The sequence below is a fragment of the Colobus angolensis genome, unplaced genomic scaffold (genome assembly GCF_000951035.1).
Source record: "Colobus angolensis palliatus isolate OR3802 unplaced genomic scaffold, Cang.pa_1.0 Scaffold71, whole genome shotgun sequence".
Lineage (NCBI taxonomy): Eukaryota > Metazoa > Chordata > Mammalia > Primates > Cercopithecidae > Colobus > Colobus angolensis.
In genome coordinates, this window is record NW_012120821.1 from 1,549,044 (window position 1) to 1,566,281 (window position 17,238).

General features: G+C 39.0%; 1 protein-coding gene across 5 annotated transcripts in view; it reads left to right on the top strand.

Moving 5' to 3' along the window:
• CORIN (corin, serine peptidase) overlaps positions 1-16,653 on the top strand; it is a 266,093-nt gene extending 249,440 nt beyond the window's left edge. For 3 of the 5 annotated variants that reach the window (XM_011927324.1, XM_011927328.1, XM_011927326.1), the window contains 3 exons: positions 8,644-8,915; positions 11,826-11,959; positions 16,231-16,413. In XM_011927324.1, the coding sequence (XP_011782714.1) occupies positions 8,644-8,915; positions 11,826-11,959; positions 16,231-16,413 (589 nt within the window). Of the gene's footprint in view, positions 1-8,643; positions 8,916-11,825; positions 11,960-16,230 lie in introns of all 5 variants that reach the window. The other 2 variants (XM_011927327.1, XM_011927329.1) reach the window with 2 other exon arrangements.
• Positions 16,654-17,238: the final 585 nt, after the last annotated feature.

Sequence of the window (17,238 nt, forward strand, 5' to 3'; positions counted from 1 at the left end):
TCTCTATTCTAAAGTCTATTCACCAGATTTATAGTAGAAATCTACCAAAGGTACAAAGAGGAGCTGGTACCACAACTGCTGAAACTATTCCAAAAAATTAAAAAAGAGGTACTCCTCCCTAACTCATTTTATGAGGCCAGCATCATCTTGATATGAAAACCTGGCAGAGATACAACTAAAGAAGAAAACTTCAGGCCAATATCCCTGATAAACATTGATGCATAAATCCTCAATAAAATACTGGCAAACCAAATCCAACAGCACATTAAAAAGCTTTTCTACCACCATCAAGTAGGCTTTATCCCCGGGATGCAATGCTGGTTCAATATAAAAAGAACTAGGCAAAAGCCACATGATTATCTCAATAGACACACAAAAGGCCTTTAATAAAATTCAACATCCCTTCATATTAAAAACTCTCAATAAACTAAGTATTGAAGGAACATCCTTCAAATAATAAGAGCCACTTATGACAGACTTGCTGCCAATATCATGCTGAATCGGCAAAAACTGGAAGCATTCCCCTTGGAAACCAGCACAAGACAAGGATGCCCTCTCTTACCACTCCTATTCAACACAGTATAGGAAGTTTTGGCCAGGGCAATCAGCCAAGAGAAAAAAAGAAATGATAGTCAGATAGGAAGAGAGTAAATCAAATTATCTTTGTTTGCAGATGACATTATCCTATATCTAGAAAACCCCATTGTCTCAACCCAAAAGCTTCTTAAACTGATAAGCAACTTTAGCAAAGTCTCAGGATACAAAATCAGTGTGCAAAAATTGCTAGCATTTTTTTTTTTGAGACGGAGTCTCTCTCTGTCGCCCAGGCTGGAGTGCAGTGGCCAGATCTCAGCTCACCGCAAGCTCTGCCCCCTGGTTTACGCCATTCTCCTGCCTCAGCCTCCCAAGTAGCTGGGACTACAGGCGCCCACCACCTCGCCCGGCCAGATTTTTGTATTTTTTAGTAGAGACGGGGTTTCACCGTATTAGCCAGGATGGTCTCGATCTCCTGACCTCGTGATCTGCCCGTCTCGGCCTCCCAAAGTGCTGGGATTACAGGCTTGAGCCACCACGCCCGGCCAATTGCTAGCATTTTTATACACCAACAACAGGCAAGCACAGAGCCAAATCATGAATGAACTCCCATTCACAATTGCTACAAATAGAATAAAATACCTAAGAATACAGCTAACAAGGGAAGTGAAGACCTCGTCAAAGAGAACTACAAACCACTGTTTAAGGAAATCAGAGAGGACACAAACAAATGGGAAAAAATTCCATGCTCATCAATGGGAAGAATAAATATTGTGAAAATGGTTACACTGCTCAAAGTAATTTATAGATTCATTGCTATTTCCATTAAACTACCATTGACATTCTTCACAGAATTAGAAAAAACTATTTAAAATTCATATGAAACCAAAAAAGAGCCCAAATAGCCAGGGCAATCCTAAGCAAAAAGAACAAAGCTAGAGGCATCACCCTATCCAACTTCAAACTATACTACAATTCTACAGTAACCAAAACAGCATGGTACTGTACAAGAACAGTCACATAGACCAGTGGAACAGAATAGAGAACCCAGAAATAAGGCCACACACCTACAACCATCTGATCTTCAACAAACATGACAAAAACAAGCAATGGGGAAAATATTTCCTGTTTAATAAGTGATGCTGGGAGAACTGGCTAGCCTTATGCAGAAATTTGAAACTAGACCCCTTCTTTATACCTTATACAAAAATTAACTCAAGATGGATTAAAGACTTAGATGTAAAACCCAAAACTATAAAAACCCTAGAAGAAAACCTAGAGAATACCATTCAGGACATAGGCACAGGCAAAGATTACATGACGAAAATACCGAAAGCTGTTGCAACAAAAGGAAACATTGACAAATGAGATCTAATTAAACTAAACAGTTTCTGCACAGCAAAAGAAGCTATCATCAGATTGAATAGACCATCTACAGAATGAGGGAAAAAATGCAATTTATTTATCTGACAAAAGTTTAGTATCTAGAGTCTATGAGGAACTTAAACAAATTTACAAGAAAAAAAAACCCTACTAAAAAGTGGGCAAAGGACATGAACAGACACTTCTCAAAAGAAGACATTCATGTGGCCAACAAACATATGAAAAAAAGCTCAACATCACTGATCATTACAGAAATGTAAATCAAAACCACAATGAGATGCCATTTCACAACAGTCAGAATGGCAATTTTTAAAAAGCCAAGAAACAACAGATGCTGGCAAGACTGTGAAGGAAAAGGGATGCTTTTACACCATTGGTGGGAGTGTAAATTAATTCAACCATTGTGGAAGACAGTGTGGCAATTTCTCAAAGATCTAGAAGCAAAAATACCATTTGATCCAGCAATCCCATTACTGTGTATATACCCAAAGGAATATAAGTCACTCTATTATAAAGATACATGCATGCATATGTTCATTGCAGCACTATTCACAATAACAATGACATAGAATCAACCCAAATGCCCATCAATGATAGACTGGATAAAGAAAATGTGGTACATATACACCATGGAATACTATGCAGCCATAAAATGGAATGAGATCATGTCCTTTGCAGGGACACGAAGGAAGCTGGAAGCCTTATCCTCAGCAAACTAACACAGGAACGGAAAACCAAACACCGCATATTCTCACTGATAAGTGGAATCTCAATGATGAGAACACATGGACACACGGGGGGAGACAACACACACTGGGGCCTGTTGGGGTGGGGGTGGGGGAGGAAGAGCATCAGGGAGAATAGCTAATGGATGCTGGGCTTAATATCTAGGTGATGGGTTGTTCTGTGCAGCAAACCACCATGGCACACATTTACCTATGTAACAAACCTGCACTTGCTGCACATGTATCCCGGAACTTAAAATAAAAGTTGAAGAAAAAAAATCTTTTTACCTTGCCTGTTACAGATAATTTTAAAAAATATCAAGGATAGCCGGGTGTGGTGGCTTACGCCTGTAATCCCAGCACTTTGGAAGGCTGAGGTGGGTGGATCACCCAAGGTCAGGAGTTCAAGACCAGATTGGCCAACATGGTGAAACCCTGTCTCTACTAAAAATACAAAAATTAGCCAGGCGTGGTGGCTGGTGCCTGTAATCCCAGCTACTCAGGAGGCTGAGGCAGGAGAATCGCTTGAACACCTGAGGCAAAGGTTGCAGTGAGCTGAGATCGCGCGATTGAACTTCACTGTGTGACAAGAGTGAAACTCCATCTCTAAAAATAAAAATAAAAAAATAATAAAAATGAAATGCCAAGGGCAGAGCACAATATTAAAAGTAAGAGATTCCTAAAGTTTGTAGAACAGCAATGATGCAATAATGTGGTATTTCTTTATTTAGTGCTGATTTGGTAACTTTCAGATGATCTCCAAATCACCACTTAGCTATGCTATTTCTGGAATAAGTCTTGTAAAATAGAGAAATTTCTATCGTAGGTGTTAATTATAATATTACCTTTATTAAATAGGAAAAATATTAAATATAAGATATTCTAAGCAAAGTCAGAGAGGCTGAGAGAAGGAAAATTTTTCACTCTTAAGAAAAGATAAAGATAGAAACCTTTAAATTTGACTAGCTGAATTGAGTGAAAAATTTCATGTCTAAACTAGAGCTGAGTGTGGCAAATTGCAAACCAAAGGGACTGATTTTTGCCTCCAGAGACATTGTGTCTGCAATTCTGAATAAATTCCTCTGGATGCTATTGTGTCTCTGACATATGTAAGTGGCTGAGTTTTTTTTCTCTCTCTCTAGAGTTAATAATTGAAGAATTGAAAGTTGAAATCATACAAGCTCAATATTGTCTATAAAGTGCATTTATTATTAAAACAATATTGTAAACATGAAGCAAATTAGACACTAAATGTGATTTCAAGGAATAAAATACTATCCACAGTGAGAACAAAGAACAAGATGTTTTAACATCTTCCTCAGTTGTTTTCCCTGGGATTGGTGGATTCTCACCTGGCTTCACCTTGGCCTGCTTCCTTCCTCTCACAGTCTGAAGTTCTTTGCACAAACTTCTTTAAGGATGTGCCAGCTCTCCTTGCTGCTGCTTTGAGGCTTGACAGCCAAATGGCAAGTAATTCCCTTTAAACTGAAGATTTTCAGCCACTATACTTGGCTTTCTTTTCTTGGTAGCCTAATTTAACCCCCCCCCCAATTTGTTTTTGGAGATGGACTTTTGATCTTATCGCCCAGGCTGGAGTGCAATGGCCGATCTCAGCTCACTGCAACCTCCACCTCCCAGGTTCAAGTGATTCTTATGCCTCAGCCTCCTGAGTAGCTGGGATTATCGGCGCCTGCCACCACACCTAGCTAATTTTTGTATTTTTTGTAGAGACAGGGTTTTGCCATGTTGGCCAGGCTGGCCTTGAACTCCTGACCTCAGGTGAGCCGCCCTCCTCAGCCTCCCAAAGTAATGTTATTACAGGTGTGAACCACCGCACCCAGCTGTAATTTAACTCTTTTTACTAAAATAGTCTTATGATCAGAGTGTGTTTCCATGTGTTTCTCCAATGATACTTCTTTCTTTCTTTTTTCTTTTTTTCTCTGTTTTATTTTTTTTGAGATGAAGTCTAGCCCTGTCGCCCAGGCTGGAGTGCAGTGGCATGATCTTAGCTCACTGCAACCTCCACCTCCAGGGTTCAAGTGATTTTCCTGCCTCAGCCTCCTGAGTAGCTGGGACTATAGATGCGCACAACAACATCCAGCTAATTCGTACTTTAGAATTGATATTAAACTCATGTGACATTCAAGTAGGCTGAAATTATCCTCCTTCTTTTTGCTTCTACCCAGACACAGGGCTATCTTTGCCATTACTTCTGACTCCTTCTTCTTAGTATTTGCTTGATGTAACAATCACCATGTGTGTACATCTGCTTCAACCCGGGAAACTCTTTCAAACAATAGGTTGGGTTTTTTTCTTGTTTTGTTTTTGGTTTCTGCCATACCCGGGGTGATAGGAGGGAAGACATTAAAAAAGACATTATTTTTCATTATATACTCATAACAAAAAGAAGAAAAGAACACTGCCATCACTGAATATGAAAAAGTATGTGAATTTCCTATGGACATTTTTTTTCTTTTGGTGGATATTAATACCATAAAGACAGTAGCTTGTGTAACAAGAGACTACTGGATACAAATTAATGTTTAGCAGTTTTATTGACACTAATTTTTTATAATTAGAATTACATTAATCTCAATACAGTAATTAAGTCCAGAATTTTGATGTTATTCAATTTTGTTACAAATAAATTGGAATGTTCGATTACTCAAAATACTGCTTATGATTTAAGCATGTGGATGAATGTTTTTGACAGCCAAAACTTAGTAACGCTATTCAAGGGCAAGAAGCTATTAAATAGACAGAAATTTGAAGTCAATTATTGCTTGATTTCAGGTGTCTGAAACAATAGAATCTCAAGTACATATTGAACTTCTCAAATGGTCATGCACTCATTACTGTGGAGTAAAAAAGGAAGGAATGAGAGAAGGGAGGAAGGGAAGGAAGAAAGAAGGAAAAAAAAGAAGGAAAAAGGAAAGAAAGAAAGAAGTAAAAGAAAGAAGAGAAAAAGGAAGGGAAAGGAAAGGAAAAAGGAAAGGAAAGGAAAGAAAGAGAAAGAAAAGCATGTTATTTTAGTGATAGCTTTATGTAATGAAAAATGATTCTTCTGGGCTGGACTTGGTGGCTTACACCTGTAATCCTAGCACTTTGGGAGGCCCAAGGAGGGAGGATTGCTTGAGCTCAGGAGTTCAAGACCAGCTTGGGCAACATAGCAAAACCTCATCTTTACTAAAATTCCAAAAAAATTTAGCCAGATATGGTGATGTGTGCCTGTAGTCTCAGCTACTTGGTGGGGCGCTGAGGCCAGTGGATCTCTTGAGCCTGGGAGGTTGAGGCTGCAGTGAGCTGTCATTATGCCACTGCACTCCAACCTGGGTGACAGAGCGAGACCCTGTCTCAAGAAAAGAAAAAAAAAAAAAGAAAAAAATTATTCTGTAATATTATCTTGTAATGCTCATGTGATAGTACTACCTGCATTTTAATCTAGTTGTTTATTTAATTGTCTATCTTCACTCAATTATAATGTTTGTATAGGCAGGGATCATGCTTTTCTTGCTTATTCTTGTAATCCCTAACACCATGCTTGCCATAGAGAAATTGCCATGTATCTCTACCTCTTTATTCACTGAATGATGTCTGTTCCCCTGATATCCCTGAAATTATTATTATTATTTTTTTTAATGGAAAAAGGACAACATGCATGACTATATAGGGGGGTCTGTTGGTAGAGTCTGGCCCAAGTATCCAACAATACTAAAAACCAAGCGAGTTCCTACCTTGGTTCCTCCTTCCTAACTCTCTTGAAATCTCAGCCTTTCGAATCTTTGCCATGCTGATGGTAAAGAAAGGCATGCCAAGAAAAGAAGGGGTGTGGGTGGGGTTTTGCCTAAGATTTCCTAGAGAGCTCTTAAAAATACTGACTCACATGCCCCACCCAGCCCATGAGCTTCTGTTTCAATTGATATTGAATGATGTCCAGAGAATCACTATTTTAAAGGCTCCCATACGATTCAGTGTTCAGCCTGGGTTGAAAAACAATTGGTCTAGCTAGTCAAATCAACCTACTTTAGTTGATTTGATCACAAGCTCCCAAATAGGAACAGTGGTGGTGTGGCTGACTCACATTACCAGAGTATAAAGGAGTGCCCACAATTAAAGCTCTACCCTTGCCCCAACACTGTGGTCCAATAAATGTCAACATTTTTGATCCTGGCCATTCTGGTGAAGGAGAGCCTGGGAGTGAAGGAAGGAATGGAGGGAGTAATGAAGAACAGACCCTGCCTTTGTGGTTAGAGTCAAAAACATTCATTGAGCCATCATTAAACAGGCACTTGTTGAGGACCTGCTATAGGCCAGGTACCAAGCCCTGTGACTACACCAGTGAAAAACACCAGCCAAATCCCTGCCTTCACAGAGATAACTATATTCTAGGGGCCAAGACATAGAATTGACAAATGGTTATATCAATGTCATTGATATCAATGGATAGTATGAGAAGAAAATTAAAGCAGTATCGAGTAGAGTGAAGGGGACAGAGTAAGGGTGAGACAGGTTGGTTGGGAAAACAGCTCTGAGCAGATGATGTCTGAGTTGAGACCTGGATAAAGAGAAGGAGTAAAGGTAAGACCGATGTGAGAGCTGGGGGAACATCAAGGGAAATAGCTCCTGAGTTGAGGATGCTCTTGGCATGTTCAAAATTAGCAACAAAGTCCTTGGGGTGAGAATGAGCATATGGTGTAGGGCCTCAGAGGCCAGGGATAGGAGTCTAGGGTTTGTCTCAAGTGTGATACAAAGCTTTTGGAGAATAGTGAGCAGAAGATGGATTGATCTAATTTTATTTTAAAAATATTGCTCTGATTGATATAGGGGATATAGTCAATACATATCCTGATAGTAAGGAAAATGGGTTATAGGGACTAAGATTAGAAGAAGGACCATGATTTGGGAGGCCATTGCATGGTCCAAGTAGTTGAGAGTAGCTTAGATTAGGATTGTAGCCATGGAGGAGGGAGAAACAGTAAGATGTGGGATATATTTGAAAGTAGGAGTGGCGAAGACTTGCTGATACATTCAGTGTTGGGTGTAAGAAAAAGAGAAAATTCACCTGGGCTGGTTATAGTATTAAGTTACTGTAAACTGAATCCTGAAGGCTTAAATACTGTGAGATACATAGTGAGCCCTCAATAAATGTTGGCTATGATCAAACATCCAACTGAGAGTGTTAAATAGACCAATGACCATTAGGTCTGCAGCTCAGGGAAAGGATAGAGCTGGAGATACACATTTGGGAGTCACCAGGGTATGGTGAGATTTAAAACCATTGGACTAGATGAAGTCAAGGGTGTGAGAATATAAAGCTGAGAGTGAAGTTCCAGAGCATTTCAACATGTGGAGACTGAGAGCCAAAGAGGAGAACCCAGAGGAGAAGGCTGAGAGGGAAGGCCCATGAGATTGGAAGAAATTTTGGAGCATGGCAAGACCTCTAAGTCAAGTGAAGAAAGTATTTTAAGGTGGGAATCGACTAAAATATTGTTGACAAGTATTCAAAAACAGTGGACTATGAGAACGACCATTGGAGGTTGTGGGTGACCTTTTTAAGCTCTGAGCTGGAAATCTGTAGGGGGTTCCTCTGGCATTTCTTCAAGTCACTTGCTCTTTCTTGGAGGAATGTCTTAATTTTGGCTTGTTCTTCTTTTTCACTTTTCCTCTTGCCCCTCTCTCTTCTACATAGCTTTTCATTATCTTACTCATTCTGTGAAGCAAGTAACTAACTCTGCTTACCTTTAAAACTGAAGAAGTTTTATGTTAAAGACCAGCCCCATTCAGAAATCATGAGCTAAGCTTTCTGCAACAATAATACTTATTTACGAACCACTCAGGCTATTATATAAATGCCACTTACATGAATACATTGAGAAGTGGGCATGAAAATGGCCATTATTTACATAAATAAAATGTTTTAATTTTAATTTAAAATTACATGTGAATTTCACACGATGAACTAGAGTTTAAGATGCCAATAGCTCTTGAATTATAATTTTAGGAGAGAGAATGCTGCAGTTTGGAAAGTGGTGCTTGGCATCAACAATCTAGACCATCCATCAGTGTTCATGCAGACACGCTTTGTGAAGACCATCATCCTGCATCCTCGCTACAGTCGAGCAGTGGTGGACTATGACATCAGCATCATTGAGCTAAATGAAGACATCAGTGAGACTGGCTACGTCCGGCCTGTCTGCTTGCCCAGCCCGGAGCAGTGGCTAGAGCCTGACACGTACTGCTATATCACAGGCTGGGGCCACATGGGCAATAAAAGTAAGCCAGTGTATTAGTCCATTCTCATGTTGCTATAAGCACATACCTGTGATTGGGTGATTTATAAAGGAAAGAGGTTTAATTGAGTCACAGTTCTGCAGGGCTGGGGAGGCCTCAGGAAACACAGTCATGGTAGAAGGGGAAGCAAACATATCCTTCTTCACATGGCAGCAGCAAGGGGAGCTACCAAGCAAAAGGGGGAAAAGCCCCTTATAAAACCATCAGACCTCGTGAGAACTCACTATCAAGAGAGTAACTGTCCCCCATGTTTCAATTATCTCCCACCAGATCCCTCCCATTATACGTGGAGATTATGGGAACTACAATTCAAAATGAGATTTGGGTGGGAACACAGCCAAACCGTATCAGCCAGGATCTTCAGGAGCCTGAGAAACACTGTGTTCCTCAGCTGGGAGGCTGAGGTGGGAGGATTTCTTGAGCCTGCAAGGTGGAGTCTACAGTGAGCCGAGATCTCACCACTGCCTGGGTGACAGAATGCGACCCAGTACCTAGAACCAAAAACTAGGTAGCTTTTGGCCATAATTTCCCATTTTCTCTTACAAAAAGCCACAAATGATAAATACTTAGTGATGTATCACACTTCATTTGCTGTGCAAATCATAGATAGACATTAATAATGAACCATGGCATTTAAAATGGTCAAGCTCAAATGCAGTTTCAAAAAATCCCACTCCACACCTCAGAATCTCTCTCCAGGGAGCTACTATAAACGTTTTGGAGCTTCCTTGTGGCAAGAGGAGACCTGCCACAACTGTGCTTTGGACTGTCTCTAACTGCCTGCAGATAGCCCAATGATAGAGACAGTCACTGGGAATCTGCAGTCAAGTTGCATGGTCATATCTCCAATTTTATGTTATGATTTGGTCTTGTGTGTATTACATCTGTAATACAACTAATACAACCTATAAGTCCTTCAAGAAAGCATATTGATTTGCTATTTGACTATTTCAATTGATTAAAATAGTTTGGCTGTGTAGATGACTTAAACATATAAAACACATGGAAATTAAAAATGTGTACTATGTACTTACTCTCAGCCCCTACAATGGACTCTCTCATTCAGTTTGACCTAATTTAGAATAATGATTGTTTGTTTGTTTGTTTGTTTTTGAGACAGAGTCTCGCTCTGTCGCCCAGGCTGGAATGCAGTGGCACGATCTTGGCTCACTGCAACCTCTACCTCCCAGGTTCAAGTGATTCTCCTGCCTCAGCCTCCCAAGTAACTGGGATTACAGGCATGCGCCATGATGCCCGGCTAATTTTTTTTTTTTTTTTTTTTTTTTTTTTTAGTAGAGACAGAGTTTTGCCATGTTGGCCAAGCTAGTCTCAAACTCCTGACATCAGGTGATCCACCCACTTGAGACTTAAACAAACAAACAAACAAACAAACAAAAACTCTAAGTACTGCCTACTCTGCCCATATCAAGTATAATGCCATGGCTTTCAAGAATGATAATGTATATTGGCATTCTGTTTTTGGCCTTAGAAATTGTATATTTGAAAGAATTTTTTTCTTAAAATTTAGATAAGTTTTGAGTTACATTGTTTCATCAATTACAGAATGGAAAGGAAATTCAATAGGCAGAAGTCAATGACTTTTTTTTAAAAAACTCACATGTAACAATCCTCTGACAATATCCATATTGAACTCCGAGCGAAACTGCAACATAATGCACACTCCACACATGTAGTATAGCATGAATTGAGCCCAGGAGTTCGAGACCAACCTGGGCAACATGGTGAAACTCTGTTTGTACAAAAAAAAATTAGCTTGGCATGGTGGTGTGTGCCTGTAGTCCCAGCTACTTGGGAGGCTGAGGTGGGAGGATTTCTTGAGCCTGGAAGGTGGAGGCTCCAGTGAGCCAAGATTTCATCACTGCCTGGGTCACAGAATGAGATCCTGTCTGAAAAAAAAGCAAAATTCTGCTGAATTCAGTAAGAAAGACCTGGTTGATCTGACTATACAACTTTCAAGCTTACTATAAAATGGAAAAAAAAATAGCAACTGCCTAACTCACCAGAGTGTTGTAAAGATTAAAGACAATGAGACCCACTAGTGCCCAATAAATGTTAGCTATTTTTTTTTATTCTTTAGACAATCTATGAAACATCCACTGCCTGCATCACATTGATTTTCCTAAAAATGGCTCTTTCTTCCTATAAGGTATCCAGTGATGCTTCACCATCACTGTTTAAAAGAAGAACAGTGTGTATAATTTTGCAGAATGGCTAAACAGTGAAAGATTCACACTGCCTTGCTGCAAGGAATCCATTGTCGTTCTTCAAGAACTTTCAAGCAAGATGGAATTCACATATTCTTTCTGTCAATACCAAGGGATGGCTTTGAGCTTTTCGACATCTCTCTGTCATATCCTCTAGGATTAGAGGTTCTTACCTCAAGTAATGGCTGCTGGGGCACATATTGAGACATATTCTTTTCATCAAGAATAGGATAACCCTTCTCTGTTAGATTGAACAGGTTTTCTCTATTTTAGCAGAGCAGGACTATCATGCTGAGTTGACGCTGAGCTGGCAGCCTCCTATCTGGCAGCCAGCAGAGCTCTGGTTTGATTGTTTCATTTTCTTTGTAGTAGTTATTGTTTTTGTTATAGCATATGATAAGGATGAACCAACTTACCAGTCTGGGCCTCGGTTTCCCTGTTAATAAAGTAAAGGAGTTTCACTGAATAATTGCTATGAACACTTCTAACTAGAAAATTCTGATTCCAAACCAGCCGTGTCTTTAAAATGACATTTCAAGTAAAGAATATGCCTCTCTTGATATAAACATACTTATATTTGCATTTCATATTTGGCTAGCCTCACTAGCCTCACTTTTGAGTCATTTTACCAACGTATGTATATTCTTTTTTTTTTTTTCAAATTCAGTGCCTTTTAAGCTGCAAGAGGGAGAAGTCCGCATTATTTCTCTGGAACAGTGTCAGTCCTACTTTGACATGAAGACCATTACCACTCGGATGATATGTGCTGGCTATGAGTCTGGCACAGTTGATTCATGCATGGTAAGTTGCTTTCTGGTTACCAAGGAGATTCATTTCAACAGTAACTTCAGTGGATTCCCATAAATTCATTATTACTCACGTACGGCCCTTTGGAAATATTTTTTGAAAATTGTTGCCAAATGTTTAATTATGTACAGCACATTTTCCTGCAGCTGGTACACAATTCTCCTAATTACACCCATCCTCTTTATTCAGGGTGCCTTCTACTGTCTCATCTACCGTATGGGGAACATCACCCTTGGTCAGCAACAAGAGAGAAACAATTTTTCCTGTTCATCTCATTCAACCATTTTAGTGGTTAGGATAAATGAGGTTCTAAGAGGAGCTAGTAGTAACCATGGCTTCCACCTGGCTGCCCCGGGAAGCAGGGCAGGCATGAAAGGACATTGTCAGTCATTGGGGTGATAGCATTAAGACACACATCAACACCCCAACTTCCAGGGTGTGAGACAGGACTAACTCTGTCTCAGGGGTCATCACACTGGTGGTGTCTGGGCCCTCACTTGATTGCCAGCATGTCCTCAAATGTCACTGAACTCAACCTTTAGATACTCAGGATTCATGGCCATGAGAGTTTGTAGAACATATTAACGTAACAGTGTAGAGCCTTTTTATTTTTACTTAATAGACACTCATCGAACATTATACTGGACTGGTTCCCAGGAAAGGAGGGAAAAGTGCCAGTGCTCAAATAAGCTTGTAACAAAAACTGGGGAAGACAGTTATTATACTATGCTGCTGTGAAGCACCTTTGTTATTTTACTGCTTTGGAGTAATTTGCTCCCTACAGTTTAGTAATGAAGAAAAGATACAACAGTGCTCTTAAGTACTAGCTCAATGTAAATGCATTATATTTTTGATGATTCATTTTAGAATGGAAAAATCAGGGTATTGAAAATGGCCCTGTGGTGATTGCGTAGACAGTTGTCATGGGAAAGAGGGAGCAGACAGCTCCCTTGGCGTTTCGCTGAGACCACCCTCCTTTCTGCCTCATGGCCTCACGTCATCCTGCTGAGGTGGATGGTGGTAAAGGAATCCCTCCCTTCTCTACAGGAGGACTGGATTTGATTTCCCAGGCCCAAAATAAAGTGTTGTAGGAGGCAGCATGACGTGGGTGTGGGGCACAGGACTTGAAGCCTGAAAGATCTGGGTTGGAGCTCATCTCTGCCATTACGAGCAATATGGTGAAGTTATCTAACCTCTCTGGATAGCTTTCTCATGAGTAAAATGGGACTAATTCTGTCCATGAAGATTAACTAAGTTAATGTATTTGGAAACCTGTATCTTTCACATATCTGTATATGATATCTGGCACATACTTAGACATTCAATGAATAGTAATTACACCAATATTAACATCTATCAGTTTAGCGCTTATTATGTTTCAGGCTCTCTGCAAAACGCTTTCTAATAACTCATTTAATTATCATAATCAACCCATATGGCGGTGTCTTTATTTTCCCTAAACAGATCAAGAATACAGGAGATTAAGTAATTTTCCCCAAATCAGCCAGCATGAAGGTGGTAGATTGGGGATATGAAACCGGGCAGTCTGGCAGCAATGATTAATATAAATACATTTCTCCCTCTCTCCAATGTCATCTGGAGGTTTATCAAAAACTAGCACCTCTTGGCACATGTTCAAGATCATCTCTTGGCAATTGCTAAAGGAGGGAAAGGGAGATGATTCCTTGACAGAGAGCTGAAGGCCCACAGACACAGGCACAGGCATGTTCTTATCATGATGCCTAATAGGAACCAGGTTTTGCCAACTTCTTCAGTACTGGAATTTCAGTGGTATAGGTACACTAAATGCATACCAGATATTCTCTAACACAACTTTAGGTAGAAAACAAAACAAAACCTACTTTTTACTGTATCAGAAGCAAATGTTTCTACTTAAACCTCTATTATATGACATATATTATTTTCCTTAATCATAACAGGACATAATGAAGTGTGAGTTTGTCTGTGACAATCTATAAGTCAATACTGAAGCCAAATATGTTGCTTTCAAGCCCAATATTACAAAGAGGACCAAAAGAACAAACCAGATCCGTTGTGCCTTTAGATGTAGTCTCACTTTCATTTTTAATTGCTTGCTTTTCACCTTTTGTTTTGCACTTAATGGAGTGCCTACCTGACTCACTAAGCCTAAATCAAAACCTACATCTCAGGAAGGCATTTTTTATTCCTCTCCACCTGGAAGTCATCACTCATTCCTTTGAACTCCTCTTTCTAGCCTTTAGATTTTGCTTTCATGTGAAGTTATTCTTGTTACCCAAGCTGATTTTAGGCTGCTCTGGGACAAAAACAGTGCTTATTTGTTTGTTTATACACTAGCACAGAACTTTTCAAAAAGTAGATGCTAAATAATTATTTTATTAAATGTCTGATCTGGAAGTGAAAATGTGCTGACATTGTAAACACGTTCCATTTTAATCACTCTCTGACATCATAGTTCCACTTCAATAGGTGAGCATCTTATTTATTTTATATAAGGAGAAATCAAGAATGAAATACCCTATGTGTATGAAATACGTGAAAACAAATTTGTGAAAACAGTTTGTGAAACATTTCTAGGAAATTTTTCTTTTTTGTCTAAGCATTATATACATGTAACAGATAAATTTTGCTTTAAAAAATTCAATTAGGTTATTAGGCAGAAAAATTTATTCAGCTCTTTGCAAGTTCTATGCTTATGATTTTGGCTTAGGGTACTGGAAAGTTACAAATTCAAAGATCATCACTTACACAAAAGCATACAGCACAATCAAAATTTTAATCTTTTTCTTCTTCTTCTTTTTTTTTTTTTTTTAAGATAGAGTTTCACTCTGTCTCCCAGGTTGGAGTGCAGTGGCGTGATCTCAGCTTATTGCAACCTCCACCTCCTGGGTTCAAGCGATTCTCCTGCCTCAGCCTCCGGAGTAGCTGGGATTACAGGTTTCCACCACCAAACCTGGCTAATTTTTGTATTTTGAGTAGAGACAGCATTTCACCATGTTGACCAGGTTGGTCTGGAACTCCTGACCTCAAGTCATCTGCCCGCCTCGGCCTCCCAAAGTGCTGGGATTACAGGGTTGAGCCAGCGTGCTGGGCCCAATTTCTCTTTCATAGCAATAATATTCACTAATGTTCCTAAGACGCAGGGTGGCCTAGTAGTTATAGAGTCTTGTTACCAGGCTGCTTGGATTCAAATCCAGCCTCTGTCAATGAACAAGTTATTTAACCTGTGCTTCAGTTTCAACATCTCCAAAACAGATATAATAAATAATATAAACTCTTAGGTATTTTGTTAAGATTAAATGAGCTACTATGTGGAAAATGTTTAGAAAAGGATCGAGAAACATTAGTCCTATGTTCTTCAACAATACCAAGTAGGAAGACCATAGATATGCTTCTAATTTTGAAAGTCTGTAGGTCGAGTATTTGTAACCTTCCACAATGAATTCACATATTTACTTTTTTTTTCCCCCATGGTATCAGCTCTTCTTTTTCGAGGCAGTGCAGAATATACCTTTGTTTTCAGATGTAGCAAATATTGCTATCTCTAATGCCATAGCATTTTATCGTTAACTATATTTGGGGGAAAAACTGAATATAATTCAACTGGAATCCTTAAATGTCATGAATGAAAATCCCTATATATATGAAATAAAATACAGGCTATTAATGAAATATTCATTATAAATAATTTTAAATGGTCCTATTTTGTATTCAACTATGCCAAATTTAAAAGTCTTAAGAACTATTAAGAAGCGTAGTAAGGGACCCCAAATTGTGTTATAGTTAATGTATTCATTCACAAAGCCAGATTCTTGAAAATAGATATTTTAGAATATGTTTGTAGTACTGTGTGTGGAGGGAATCTTTATTCCATTTTGGGTAGTTTCCATAGTCATAAGTCAAGCTTAAATTAGAATGAGGTCAATTTTGAGGTAATTAGTTCTGATAGTTTTTAAAAGCTTTACGACGTATTTTTGTAAGTGCAGAAAATGCCCGAAAAAGGTCTTTCAATTTTCTGGGGGAAAAAATACAATTTCTTCCCAAGCCACTCCACCTTTTTAATGATCAGAGTTTAAGATGTTTATTTGAAAGTTCTGTTTTTACAGCGGAAAGCACAATTCCTCCACAGGCTGACAAGGTAAGCTTTGTTGAAACTTTCCAAGTTGGTTAATCTGGGTTTAGCTTTATTGTATCCTCAGGATAGCATGGACACACATTACGGCCCTGAAATGCCAGTTACTAACTCCCATTGCTACTCATTGCAGGGCGACAGCGGTGGGCCTCTTGTTTGTGAGAAGCCTGGAGGACAGTGGACATTATTTGGATTAACTTCATGGGGCTCCGTCTGCTTTTCCAAAGTCCTGGGGCCTGGCGTTTATAGTAATGTGTCATATTTCGTCGAATGGATTAAAAGACAGATTTACATCCAGACCTTTCTCCTAAACTAATTATAAGGATGATCAGAGACTTTTGCTAGCTACACTAAAAGAAAATGACCTTCTTGACTGTGAAGAGCTTCCTGCAGAGAGCTGTACAGAAGCACTTTTCATGGGCAGAAATGCTCAACCGTGCACTGCAAATTTGCATGTTTGTTTTGGACTAATTTTATTCAACTTATTTTTTCACCTTCATTTTTCTCTTATTTCAAGTTCAATGAAAGACTTTACAAAAGCAAAGCAAAGCAGACTTTGTTCTTTTGCCAGGCCTAACCATGACTGCAGCACAAAATTATCAACTTTGGAGAGATTTAAAATCATGCAGGTGCTACAGTAACAGGTTATGGAACGTTCTCTTTCATCCTATCACAAAAAAAGACATAGAGATTTAGGCTGACTATCTCTGCCAGTTTTTGTTTCTCAAGCTCAGTGCATAGTGGTAAATTTCAGTGTTAACATTGGAGATTTGCTTTTGATTTATTAAAAGCCAAGATAATTTACACATTTAAAGTATTTACTATTACCCTTCTAATGTTTGCGTAATTCTGAGAAGTGATGAAAGACAGCAATAAAAGACCAATGCCATCCATTTAGGTAGCAAGACATATTGAATGCAAAGTTATTTAGATATCAATATTAACACTTGACTTTATAGAACCCCATTCTGGATGTGTATCAAGATTATAATTTTATAGAAGAGTCTCTATAGAACTTTCCTCATAGCTGGGTTTGTTCAGGATATATCAGTTGGCTGATTGAGACTGCAACAACTAGATCAATATTTATGGACAATATTTTGTTTGACTTATGTGGCAAAGAACTGGATATTAAACTTTG